We start from the raw sequence: 13,289 nt of genomic DNA on the forward strand, positions 1-13,289 counted from the left end.
AATTCAATGAAGAAGTTCTTCGTTTATCTTCATACTTCTCTCTCTAATCTTCTTCTTCTTCTTTGTAATATGTAACACTTTTCTATTGCATTTTATTAACTATTGTACTTCAACATCTTAAATGTTGCTTTTTTTGTATAGTATTTCAGTGTTTGTATTCTATTTTTTGCTATTGTTATTAACTTGTATGCTAAATTTATCTATATCATATATTTTTTTAAAGAAAAAAATGTATCTTCAACGTATTAGTATCCTCATTTTTTTAGAAATATATTTATAAAAAAAATATATAAAAAAATGACATATCCTTAGACGTATCTGTATCTTAGTTTTTTAGAAATTGACGAATCGCCATATCTGATCGTATCCGTATCGTGTAGCCGTATCTGTGTCTGTGCTTCATAGACTACTATCTTCTTGGTACTCTAGATTGAGTTGTGGGATCAAAATAAGCCTGGATTAAGGGAATTCAGAGACTAACTCACAACAGCAACCCAACGTGAAGAACACCATTCTTCTCACGAATTTTTCAGAAAAATTTGATCAGTTGCATTGCTTCAAAACATACCAATCTCTTCAATATATTGCAGATACTCATGCAAAGAGATTATCTGCATGAGATGTAGCTCATGCTTGGAGTTAATGATGCTTGAGAAGTGGGTTGTTATTGAGCTACTTGATGAAGACAATGCAAAATACTTATTTTCCATTTTGTGTTTTTCTTTTCTTTTTCAATTTATCAAATATTGATTTCATAAATCAATTCTTTTAATAAAACTGAAAATATTATTAATTTTACAAAATTAATTTTCTTAATAAAATTAATATATAATTATTTAAACAATTTAAGTAATTCTAATTAATTTAATATCAAATATTAAATTAATTTATCACAATTCCATCTTCAAATATTTAAATCATATTTAAATATTATTTCTCCAATTTCATTTAATTATAATTTAAACACTTCAAATTAACTTATCACGCTATTCTAGAGCTAATCCATTTACGAGCTAGTAGGGGGACCTCGCAGACCTACAGATCATGGGCTCCAATGATTCGAGATTAATCTGCTAAACTCATTAGACCGAACTAACCCCCATTCGTTAACTAATGGGTGATCCACTAAAGCCCATAGCTGAACTCCCCTCATTGTAGATATATTATGTCCACTCGATATAACCATGATTAGTAAGTTAACCTTTCACAGGTTGTTCGTAATAACGGCTAGGTCAAATCTCTGTTTTACCCCCGAAATTACCTCTTGTTTTGTAAGTCTCAATGATCTCCTAATGAACAATTGATTTGTGATCCAATCAACAAATCGAATCACTCTCGGGCCAATGAGAGGGTGAGGCCTCTTGTTCAAGACCCAGAATCAGCACTTGAAGGGAACAACCTCTCTACTAACCCTAATCGGGTAGGAGTGAATTTCGTCTTGCACCCTATGTCCTGAGCTATTCATCTGGTCTTATCCCCAAAATGGGAGGCTTATTGAGCGGAGACATTTGGTCTAATCTCACCGTTTGCAAATCAAAGGATAATCCCGAACAAACAGGAGTTCATATTTAGCTCAGAATTATGGTTAAATTACTTAGGTCATCGCTTTGAAATAGTAAGTCTTAAATAGTAAACAACGTCATTATAAAGTAAGAGTGACTGGTTTCGTGGTCCAATCTTGTACAAAACTCATTTGCATAGGACACCCCCACTCTTCATGTCACACCATGCACGAATTAGGATCACTTCGTATGTAGCACTTTACAACTCTTTGTAACAACTACAGAGTAGGCCGCATCCAATAGTGTTACTAGAATAAGGCACCCAACCTTATTCATAAACTATAGATCATTTTGACTATTTACTCGAACCTGATCCACTTGTATGTCTCCACATAAAGTTCAAGTAATCATGTAATAGTCAAGGAACTTAGATATATTGTCTTTGGACTTAGGTTTATTGGATTTGTAAAAGACAATATATTCAATAACAACTTATTGAATTTTCAGAATGAGTTCTACTGTTTACAAACCACGAGATTTAGGATATAAAACCCAACAAGCTCCCACTTGAACTAAAACTCTAGTAGTAACTTATATATCCGATATATAAGACTGAGTTTCCAAGTTTTATAGAGAAATACAATAAACTAGGGTATTCCATACCCATGGTTTACCATTCGGTATCCCATATCCGATATTTCTCCCACTTGCCCTAGGTTATTAACTTGGTATTTCTAGTCTTACTAGGTGATTCTCAAACACTTTAGCCGAGAGAACCATTGTAAACATATAAGTATACAATAAGCTTCTTATTAAACTATATGGGGAATGCATCTAATTCTCAATAATGATCAGAAAGCAAACTTTCCTTCCACTACATTGAAGTACTCTCAACTCTTTGATTAAGATGCATCTGACCTGTCTTAACAACTATTGTTAAAGTCAGATCTAGAAATCTTTGAACTTATTATACTTCGATCTTAACCGTTTAAATATCTGAATATTTTCAAATGGCTTTTAACAATTTGATTCTTAATAGAAGTTGCTATGAGATAGAACAAACATATTTTCTAAAGATGAACATTTCATTCAAAACAAAAATATGTACAATATGTTCATTACAAGATTTACAAAAACAAGTAATATCATCTTCAGCAGAAACTTCTCCCACTGGTCAAGTTGAGTAAGTGGTCTTCAGGAACTAAGTTGTCTGTTTAGCTTTCTCTGCTTTCTTCTCTGCGAGATATTTAGGGCAATTTCTCTTCCAGTGCCCTTCCTCGTTGCAGTGGAAACATTTCTCTGCAGCGGTTTTCTTGCTTTTCTTGCCAGCAGGCTTCTTCTTCCCTATCCCTTTGTCTTTCTTCGCTGGAATACTCTTAATCTGCAAAGAGGAGGCAACATTAGGCTTGGAGGACGTTCCTCTCTTCTCAGCCCAAGCAATATTTACTTTTGATTCTAGACCCTTAGTTCTCAACATTGTCTGGAAAGCCTGCAGCTCATTCAGCAGAGTAGTGAAGTTGTATTCAATTTTATTCATCAATGCATTCATACATAATTGCAGAAAACTCTTTGGAAGAGATTCTAGAATAGAACCAACTTGGCTTCTCTCATCCATCACAACACCATTTACTTCAGCCACATTAAAGTGGACCATCATGTCTAGGACATGTTCACGAACTGAGGTCCCCTCTTTCATGCGGTTGTTATAAACGTATTTGATAGCATCATGTCTCAGGGTGAAGGACGGTTGTCCAAATATCCCTTTCAGAGATTCCATAATCTCTTTGGCAGTACTCATATTCTCGTGTTTATTTTGCCAAAATGTCAGACAAGCTAGCAAGAATATAAGCACGGGCTTTATCATTTGCCTTGATCCATCTATCAAATGATTTCTGAATAGTTCGGATGGAATTAGAACTATGAATGGGAGGACATTCCTCTGTTAAGACAAATCGCAAATCATCTATCGTGAGTATTGTGTTCAAATTTGATTTCCATATCACATAGTTATCCCCGATCAGTTTATCCGATGCCAACAATTGTATAATTAAACTCTTCATTTTGAAATTATAAACAAATTCTATAAGTGAATTGTTTTTAAATCCAATCAAGTTTTAGCAAAGTGATAATGTACCCATAATCATTATTTTTGCAATGATACTTAAGTGATTTAGAACAAATGCTATCGAAAGGCAGTCAAGAATTCCTTCACAAAAGCAAGACAGTTCTTGACCAAATACTATCTCCAGAATAACTCATATTCCGATAGTCATTTAGTTATCATTTTTGGTCAAGATCTTTACTAACACTTAGTAATTCTTGTAAGTGTAGAGCCACCATTTTCAGATCTTACAGAACGGTATGAGTATGCCTCTGAAATAGAAGACAAATACTCAAAACAGAACTATAAGACCCTATTCATTTTACTGAAGCCTGGGTTGTTCCGAATTCTATGTTACAACTCTCCGTGGGGATCGTCGTCATTAATGACTAGCTAGTGCTGCCTAAAAATGACAGCAGGCGCAACATAGGAATCTCACGGTTCAAACTAATGGAAGAGACCGTAGGACAATGTTGACACATTTCCTTCGCCCACTTACTATGATTGACTTCCCTTACCTTGTTATTGATACTTTCTGAATGCAGCAGTCGAGGTAAAATCGACACGAAGCAAAACAAGGATCTCACGACGTGAACTCTTGAGGACGTAAGAGCTAATAACTTTTATTCTCCCACTGAAGTGTTCTAAATGTTCAGGTAAATTTATACTTAGGTTCTTTTCGGCTAATAAAAACAACCCTAAGCCTAGGTGGTTTATCCAAGTATAATACTTATAAATGGATTTTAAACTTACGATGTCTAGGTGATAAACTGTTTTTACTACCTCACACCGCTCACTTACGCTCATAAAATTACTTACCAATGCTCAATAACTCGACCATAATCCCTAGGTAGGAGGTGTTCCGTAGACCGTCAACTTAAGTACCCCCAGCCTTTGTCAGGATTATACACTGGTTGAGTTTGTAACCCTAGTTTTTACAAGTTTAACGACCTATTTTAACTATTTAAAATAAGTGGTTAACCTAAGTGAGCATGCAATTGTTCTTTGTTATGGATTTTAAATGTCTAACCCAATTGTATAACAGCTTACAAAATTTTAGACATTCTAAACATCCACAACATACAACAAAGACATTCAATATCCAATATAACTATTATATTAAATAAAAGAAACCCTAACATGAATACTATATATTATAACATTTTATAACATACTTTCAATGCATGTAACATGTTTCCTATAGTGGGATTTTAAATGGGAAATTAGGGCATTTGACTTAATTCGGCCAATAATTCCAAATGACTCCTTTTTTTAAAGAATTTTCAATTGACCCTCTGCTTACGTCATCACGATATGAGATTACAAAAATGCCCCTCTAGTCTATACAATACTCGTGCGCTCAAACTCAATGGTCATCCCACGCTCAAAATTACCGTGCAAGTGTCGTTCAATCTCGCTCTGCAAATCAATCATCCATCTACTGTCGTAATCGAAGTTCTCTATTGGGATAGTGAATTTAGTTTTTATCTTGCATGTTGTGTTGCGTCTGTTTAGGTTGGTTTCGTTTCATCGGTCGTCACGTTCATAACTAGTTTCGGGGTTCAATTGGTCGCGTCTGTTTTTTATTTTGGGTTTCGATCTGTTCTGCATTGGTTGAGGACGAAGAAGATATAGTTAGAGTTAGATAAGGTAGTGGACGAGTTTTGCAAGAGCGAGATGGGTGAAAGCGAGATGGGCTAGAGCGAGATAGGTTAGAGTGAGATGAGCGAAAGCAAGATGGGATAGAGCGAGATAAGAGAGAGTGAGATTAGCGAGAGCGAGACTTTAACAGTATGTTTTGTTAGTGATTTCTTAGTACGAACCTGTTAACTGATAAATTGAATGTTCATACAATGCAGAAGTAATTTAAGATGACAAAATCTTTGAAAATTCGTGAAGTTGATAGGTTTCTCGGGCAAGTAACATGTCTAGCCCACGTTGCCAATGCCAACAAGATTGTAAAGGAGAAGCTTACTGGAAGACAGCTAGAGATGTTCAAGAAAACAGTTTTTGGTCGCTTTGTAGACACTAAACTTGTATTCAAAAGCCCATTAATCCACCATATGTTATTGAGGGAAGTGAAGAAGTCAGGAGTGGACTTGATTAGTTTCTTTGTTAGAGGAAAGGTCGTCACATTTTTGAAGGACGGCTTTTCGAAGGACGGCTTTTTATTGATCACTGTTTTGTCGCGAGTTGTACGGAGTGAGGAGTCCTCACAAGAATTTTTGATGAGATACTTTAGTAATTGGTCGACCTGAGATGCATTCCACTTGAATTTACTTGAAGAAGAATACAAAAATTTGGCATTTGAAAATGATGATGATGCTGTTAAAATTACCCTAGTATATTACACAAAGGTTGCAATGATGGGTAAAAACAAGCAGAAGAATGTTGTTGATCGTACTCTATTTGATGATGTTGAAGACATAGATTAATACAACAATCTTGATTGGGGTACAATTATTTGGCAGAGGACACTCGACACCCTGAAGACTAGACTGAACGAAAAGGTTGGTTTATACAAGGAGAATGTGAGGGGAAATAAAAATTATATTGTGAAGTACTCGCTTCGTGGATTTTCCCAAGCATTCCAGGTAGATGTTCCTTAACTTGACTTTATCTTTGGTTTAACATTAACATTGTTATAAATTTGAGTTGTTTGGATATAGTTGTGGACATACGAGATCCTATTGTCAATAGCAGGGAACGTTGCCACTCGAAAGAGCAAGGACGTTGTGCCTCATATATTACGGTGGTCATGCTCCCACTCCGTATCATTCAAAGCACTCGAGTGAGACATTTTTTAGTCTCAAAATGTAAGTGTAATGTATCTAGCCACAATATGTTTATTCGGTTGTTAAATGTACACTAACCATCTTACTGGGTTTCTTAATGTAGACAAAAATCAAAGAGGGTCTTGTCATGTTCGATACTGAGAAGGAGTTTCAGGACACCCCAATTGATAGAGGGGTTGTAAACCAAGCACACATCGACACCGAGAGTTCAGGGAGCTCTAGTAGTTCAAAGAGTGGCAGTACTTCAAAGAAGTACAACAAGGAAATATGTGCTTTTAACCTTGACTCATGCTGATATGAGACCAGAGAGCTCAGAAGGTGAACAGTAGGGCAATTCAGAAGATCGAATGAGGGACAACGAATCAGATAGGGACCAAAACATCCACCAGCCTAGATACATCCCTAGCGAGGATATGTTTCATGATGGGTGGGTGACTGATAATGGACAGAAATGCATGTTATTACAATGCAAAGATATAAAACAATGTACGATTGCGATGGTAAAAATATATAAAATCGTGTCCAAAAGCATTAAGTTTAGAACATTGCGATCGCATGCGTCCATCGCAATAAAGCAGCAAATGCGTTAGTGCAAGGTGGAATTGCAATCCAAAGAATTTAGCATCCGAGCGCATTAAGAAATTGCGCCGTAAAACTATGCGATCATATGCGTTCGCGAAAATCTGCTCAAGAAGGTGGACGAAATGAGCTCCGTTCCCAAAATCGCCTGTGTGCACGACTTTTTCTCATTGTTCAGAACCCCTGGGTCCATTTTCATATTTCCCCCGCCGAAAAGTTTGTGCACAAAAATTGGGCCCCGGGGGGCCCGATAGCCGTTGGGGCACCAAACAAGTTCCACTCCCAAAACCATCTGCGCGCACGAATTTTTCTCATCGTTCAGAACCCCTGGGTCCATTTTCAAATTTTCGCCCGTCGGAAAGTTCAGGCACAAAAATTAGGCCCCGGGGCACCCCCGCCGGGCCTGATAGCCGTTTGGGGCACCAAACGAGCTCCATTCCCAAAACCGTCTATGCACACAGCTTTTTCTCATCGTTTTGAACCCCTGGGTTCGTTTTCAAATTTTCGCCTGTTGGAAAGTTCGCGTACAAAAATTGGGCCCCCCAGGCCCGATAGCCGTTTGGGACACCAAACGTGTTCCGTTTCCAAAACTATCTGCGCGTATGGCTTTTTCTCATCGTTCTGAACTCCTGGGTCCATTTTCAAATTTCCGCCTGCCGGAAAGTTTGCGCATAAAAATTGGGCCCCGGGGCACCTCCGCCGGGCCCGATAGCCGTTTGGGGCACCAAACGAGCTCCATTCCCAAAATCGTCTGCGCGCACGACTTTTTCTCATCGTTCTAAACCACTGGGTCTGTTTTCAAATTTTCACCCGCTGGAAAGTTCGCGCACAAAAATTGGGCCCCGGGGTTATATGTCAGCTCGCCTGCAATTTGTCCTATTTGAATTTCTAGATTTCTAATGGATATAGCTTGATTCTGAAGCACTAATTCGTTTCTCTCAATGTATTGCTTCAACAAGCTTTCTAAGGACGAAGATTGTGGTGTTTGTGAGCTGCTAGCTTGGCTATGCACTAGACCGTTGTTTTGCGGGAAAAATCCAGGTAGCCCTCCTTTTTGTGCCACAAGTTGAAAGCTTTGTTGTTGATTTTTCCACGCAAAATTTGGGTGGTTTCGCCACCCGGGGTTATATGTATCAGAATAGGGATTATTTCTCATGAAGCATACCAACTGCGGGTTTGTTGGGCATTTTTCCATCGGGTGAGCATCTCCGCAAATGACACAACTTGCGGTCGTTTGAGTAATTGCGCTGCCCTGCCCTTTTTTCGCTCCCGTAATTAATTGTGATGCCTTGTATCAAACTCATCATCACAGTCATTTGATTTTGCATGGATGCGATGGCCCTATTGTTTGCGTCATTATCTTTAATTCTTAATCTCTGATTGTTTTCCCGCCAATCCTCATGATTTTTGGAAATGCGATCAAGTATACTCTTTGCCTCCTTATATGTTTTGTCGAGCAGACCACCAGCGGCTACCGCATTGGCAACGGTCTGCGAAGAGGGATTAAGTCCTTGGTAAAAGATCTCCATTTGCAGGCAGTCAAGTAAGCCATTGTATGGACAGTCTCTTACCAGCCGCTTGAACCTCGCCCAGGCATCGCTGAGTGATTCGTCATCTTCCTGCTCAAAATTTGTTATTAATTTCCTTCTCATAGCATTCTTGGTTGGTAGGAAATATTTCTTCATAAACTTTTGCACCACCTGTTCCCACAACGTTATCTCCCCCAGTTTGAGAGAATATGCCCATTTTCTTTCTTGATCGCATAAGGAAAATGGGAACAGAGTGAGTCGAACTTCCTCGGTTGAGATATTCGGGAACACAAAAGTGTGGCAGATTTCTATGAAGCTCCAGAGGTGGGTGTGCGGGTCTTCGCCATGCCTTCCTCCAAACTATGAGCAATGCACTCTTTCTCAGACTAAACTCATACCAACTTTGGTAGTGGAGTTGTAGTCATTTATTTATGCGTTGATCCTGGTGACTTACTTTCGTTTTGGCTTGCCCCCACGTGGGTAAGTGCCTTTCACAACTTAACTCTTATCAACATGGGTTTCCAATTGTGTTGACAGTGGAGTTGTTATTCAATTTTTTTTTGTAGTAGGGTCAGAAATAAATGCCCCACCCCCAAATTTAAAATCTAGCAATGTCCTCATTTCCAAAAGTTAAAATAATTCATGCGATGGTTATAGAATGCATTGTAAAGAAATTTGAAAGAAAGCTAGCAAACCCCTAACTTCGAGAAATATTTCATGAGGTGACTATCTTAAGATTTATGTTGACTCTAGTATATACGAAAGAGATAGAAGCATATTTTTCATCATTGAAATCGTACTTGGCAAAGAATACATGCGGTGAACTGTTTGACTAGTGCAACAAGTATGGCGGACAACAATGATAATGCGGTATCGGTAATGAATCAAGGAGCTGTTTGACCAGTGCAGGATCCTATCTTCCTGGCAGCTGACTGCAACATTCCTATGAGGAATTACGTAGCACCCAACCTGTATGACTTTTTTCCTAGGATTTGGAGGCCTACTGTCGAGGAGAACGCAAGGTTCGAAATTAAGTTGGTCATGCTTTAGATGATCTAAAATGTTAGGAAATTTGGGGGTCTGCAATGTGAAGACCCACATACCCACCTAACCAGCTTTGTCGAAATGTGCGACAACTTCTCTCTACCTGGCGTAACCCCAGAGAGTATAAGACTGTATTTGTTCCCTTACATCTTGAGGGACGAAGCCAAGAAGTGGGCTCACTCATTGGAGCCAAATGAAATTACGTCGTGGGGCCAACTGGTGGAGCAATTTCTGAAGAAGTTCTTCCTACCAGCCGTCAACGCAAGGCGACGGAAGGACGTGCTGAACTTTGAGTAGAAGGAGAATGAGACCCTGAGCACAACCTTGCTGCGATTTAGAAGATTGGTAAAAACTGTCTGCATATCGGGATTCCTGATTGCGTCTTGATGGAAAGTTTTTATAACGGCTTGAACAGATCAACGCAGGCTGTTGCTGACGCCTCCGCGGCAAGAGGTTTTATGGATGAAAAATACACAGAGGCTAAGGTCATCCTTGACCGCATATCAAGAAATATGGATGATTGGATTGACGATGGATATGGAGGCCGAGGCGCCGAAAGAAGAAAGAGCGAAAATGCCATTGTCCCTTGGGAGACAATGACAACGTTGGCCGCACAGATGGTCGTGGTGACTTCCATCCTCCAATCGATGGCAATTAATCAAGGAGCCATCCCTCAACAATCAGCGCAACCTACTGCGTTGGCTCAAGTGGCCGCATTAAGTTGCATCAATTGTGGAGGGGCTCATGGAGCTGAAGTGTGCCCATCGAACATCCGGCAAGTATGGCCCATCCAGAACAACCCCTTTAGCAACACCTATAATCCTGGCTGGAGGAGCCATCCTAACTTTGGTTGGGGAGGAAATTCCAACCAAGGGGGGCCACTTAACCATCAAGGTGGCGGACGAGGGAATCCCCCTTTTCACCAAAATTCAAATCAAGGGCAGCCGAGACAGTCGCATCACCAGCAGCCCTCATCTTCTAACACTTCTGGAAGCTCTTTGGAGACCCTGCTAAAGTAATATATAGATAAAAATGATGCAATGATGCAAATGCGGGCGTCTTCAATTAGAAATTTGGAGATCCAGGTGGGCTAGTTACCTTCTGAGTAGGAACAACTGCAGAGATGTGGATTGCACTCATTCAAGAAACGCATCTGCCGATCCATATCTCACCACTATGTTTAATGCTTTCTTAAATTCCTATCTCTTTGAATTCTTGAATTTTGTCTTCACTTGCTTATTTAATTTGTTATTGGCTTTATGAATTTAATTCTTCATTTATTTCCTTGGCATTTATTTCCATATAGTCTTTAATTCTTTAAACTTTTCTATAATTAATGCGTTGAGCTTTAACTGGTGAATGATTGAGTAATAAAGAAAAATTTATTGCCGCAAGTCATAGCACTTGCGTTGATGAAGAAAATAATAATAAATAAAAATAAAATCATATAATCAACAACAAGTATGCAAGGCAACAATGGACGCATCTTGAACCAATAAGATACGCTTTGCGTTCACCCAACTCAACTGTATTGAGCTGAGGGGTGTGTTGCGCTCATATATGCCCTTTGCCCGGCCTTAGCTAAATGCACTATGTTGAGGTATCCTTCAGAAATGTGTTTAGTTAAGGGGTGTGTTGCGGGGATGTATGCATTGTCACCCATCCTCTGCGAAGATGTATTTGCGTTGGTGAGCACATTACGTTAATCTTTATCTTGTGACCATTCAAATAAAATATTAAAGAAAATTCTTTTTGTAATGTGGGGAAGTCCACTCGTTTCATATTTCAAAGTAATGATGATTCGGCAGACGAAAGGACATTTTTTTTTCTGAAATCCCATAAATGAGGGAAGTCGAATGACCCTCCTTTTGAGTGTCTTGAGGCCTGTCGCCGCAAAAATCGCATTGGGCCCACTACGACCCAACCTATAAATAGGATCCTTACCTCATTTTGGAAACATTACCTCATCTTTGCAATCAGAAACCCTAGCGTCGTAGCATACAAACTTTCTTCTTCCCCAGCATCCCAGCATTTTACCAGTTCTTCCGATCTAGCTTCCATGGCTGACCAAACTTCCAACCACTCGACTTCACCATCGACCCCTACCTCTGACCAAGTCGCCATGTGAGAGGCGGAATTTCTGGTTTCTAGTCGCAGACTCGCCGCCCAAGCCCACACTGCCCCCAGACTCACCGGGAGAGCCCGGAGAAACACCCTGGCCGTTAGACCTCATTTGTTTAAAAGGGGAGGAAGCACTAAAAGCATACTTGTTCCAACACTTGCCGTCTCCACTGGGAGTGAAAGGAAGAGACGTGATGATACAGAGGTGTTTGGCAACATTCTGAGTAACCTAGAGCTAGGAGGTGAACTACCCGAGGTAGGGGTTGTAAATGAACCACTATCTATGGAGGAAGAGACGGTGGCAGCGACGGGAGGAGTGGTGGAGGAGAAGGCAGTGGTGACTGAAGAAGAAACTGAAAGAGGCGTTCTGCCTAGAGATTCCTGAGGTGACTGTCAACACAGAAGCCTATGATGGACCTCCCAGAATTGCGGAGGAAGAGAATGCAGTGGAGGAGGCCAAGGAGGCTAAAGTTGCATTGGAGACCTCTGACGTTGCGATAGAGAAGGTTGTAGGGGAGGCGCAACCAGAAGTGGCTGAGAAGAAAAAGAAGCAGAAGAAGAAAAAAGGTAGGAAGGCGGGAGAGGCTGAATCTTCCCATCATCGCAAGGAGAGAAAGAATAAAAAGAAAAAGGATGATGATGAAGATGAGGAGGCCAAGTAGGAAAGAAGGAGAAGGAAGAAAAGAAAATGCGCCGGCGTGAAGAGAGGTGCCTAAAAAGAGTAGAAGAAGAAAAGCAGAAGGCTACAAGCCTGTAGAAGGATGGAGAATCAACCTCCGTGAGGGAGGATAGGGGGAAACGACATAGTTGATGGAATCAGCGCAACCCAAAACAACACAAATGGTTGCATCTGATGAAGGAGAAGAAGCAGAAGGAACCCCCCCTGATGCGGCGTCATAGGGAGAATGCGCTGCAAATGTCCACTATTGACCCGCAAAGATTAATCATCGCAATGGAAGCAAAAGAAAGAAAAATAAAAGAAGAAGAGGAGAAGCAAGAAAATATGGAGAGGGGAAAGCTCATCATTGCAGAAGGAAATAGAAGAAGAAGATTGGAGTTTAAAGAAATGCGAAGCAATATTGAGTTTGCAAGACTTGAAGAGATACGGAGGTGCGAGGAGGAACAACGTCTGTTGCTAGCCTCTGAGCAATTTGAAGAAGAATTTGCGAGGGAAGAATAAGAAGAAGAAGAAGAAGAGAGAAGGAAAGAGGAGGAAAAGGAGAAGACATTGTTGGAAGAGAAGGAGAAAAAGTGCGAAGCCAATATGCAACGCTTAATGAAGAAAAAGGGCAAAGAACTCGCAGAGTGTGAGAAGGAGGAACAACGCAAAGAGTGGGAAAAGAAACAAAGACAAGTAGCCTGCCTTGTGTTAACTAAGTAAAAAGGAAAGGCAATCACGGAGAGCAGCGAGCCCGCATCGGCCAGGAAGCGTTCATAAAAAAGAAAGGAGAATGATGACATGTTGATTGTGATGGGCTTCTATCAAACTTCCTATCTACCTTTAACAACATAGTCAGTGGTCTTGCTATTTTAGAAAAGTCTTGGACGAATTGTCTATAGAATCCGGCATGCCCCAAGAAGCTTCGCACAGCCTTCACGTTGGTTGGAGGTGGAAGCT

General features: G+C 40.1%; 1 protein-coding gene across 1 annotated transcript; it reads left to right on the forward strand.

Moving 5' to 3' along the window:
* Nucleotides 1-5,474: 5,474 nt before the first annotated feature.
* Nucleotides 5,475-6,693, forward strand: LOC150033243 (uncharacterized). Its single transcript, XM_090306335.1, has 4 exons — nt 5,475-5,844; nt 5,947-6,020; nt 6,075-6,197; nt 6,502-6,693. Exons 1-4 carry the CDS (start codon nt 5,475-5,477, stop codon nt 6,691-6,693), a joined length of 759 nt encoding a protein of 252 aa, XP_090162461.1.
* Nucleotides 6,694-13,289: the final 6,596 nt, after the last annotated feature.

Source organism: Benincasa hispida, chromosome 10 (assembly GCF_027475165.1).
Source record: "Benincasa hispida cultivar pf3 chromosome 10, pf3_genome.v1.1, whole genome shotgun sequence".
NCBI lineage: Eukaryota > Viridiplantae > Streptophyta > Magnoliopsida > Cucurbitales > Cucurbitaceae > Benincasa > Benincasa hispida.

What these genes read in the sequence shown, in the direction of transcription:
- LOC150033243 (XM_090306335.1), top strand. Translation starts at nt 5,475, where the DNA reads ATGACAAAATCTTTGAAAATTCGTGAAGTTGATAGGTTTCTCGGGCAA. An exon ending in ATTTTTGATGAGATACTTTA is followed by an intron (nt 5,845 to 5,946) that starts GTAATTGGTCGA and finishes AAATTACCCTAG; the next exon opens with TATATTACACAAAGGTTGCA. An exon ending in ATCGTACTCTATTTGATGAT is followed by an intron (nt 6,021 to 6,074) that starts GTTGAAGACATA and finishes ATTATTTGGCAG; the next exon opens with AGGACACTCGACACCCTGAA.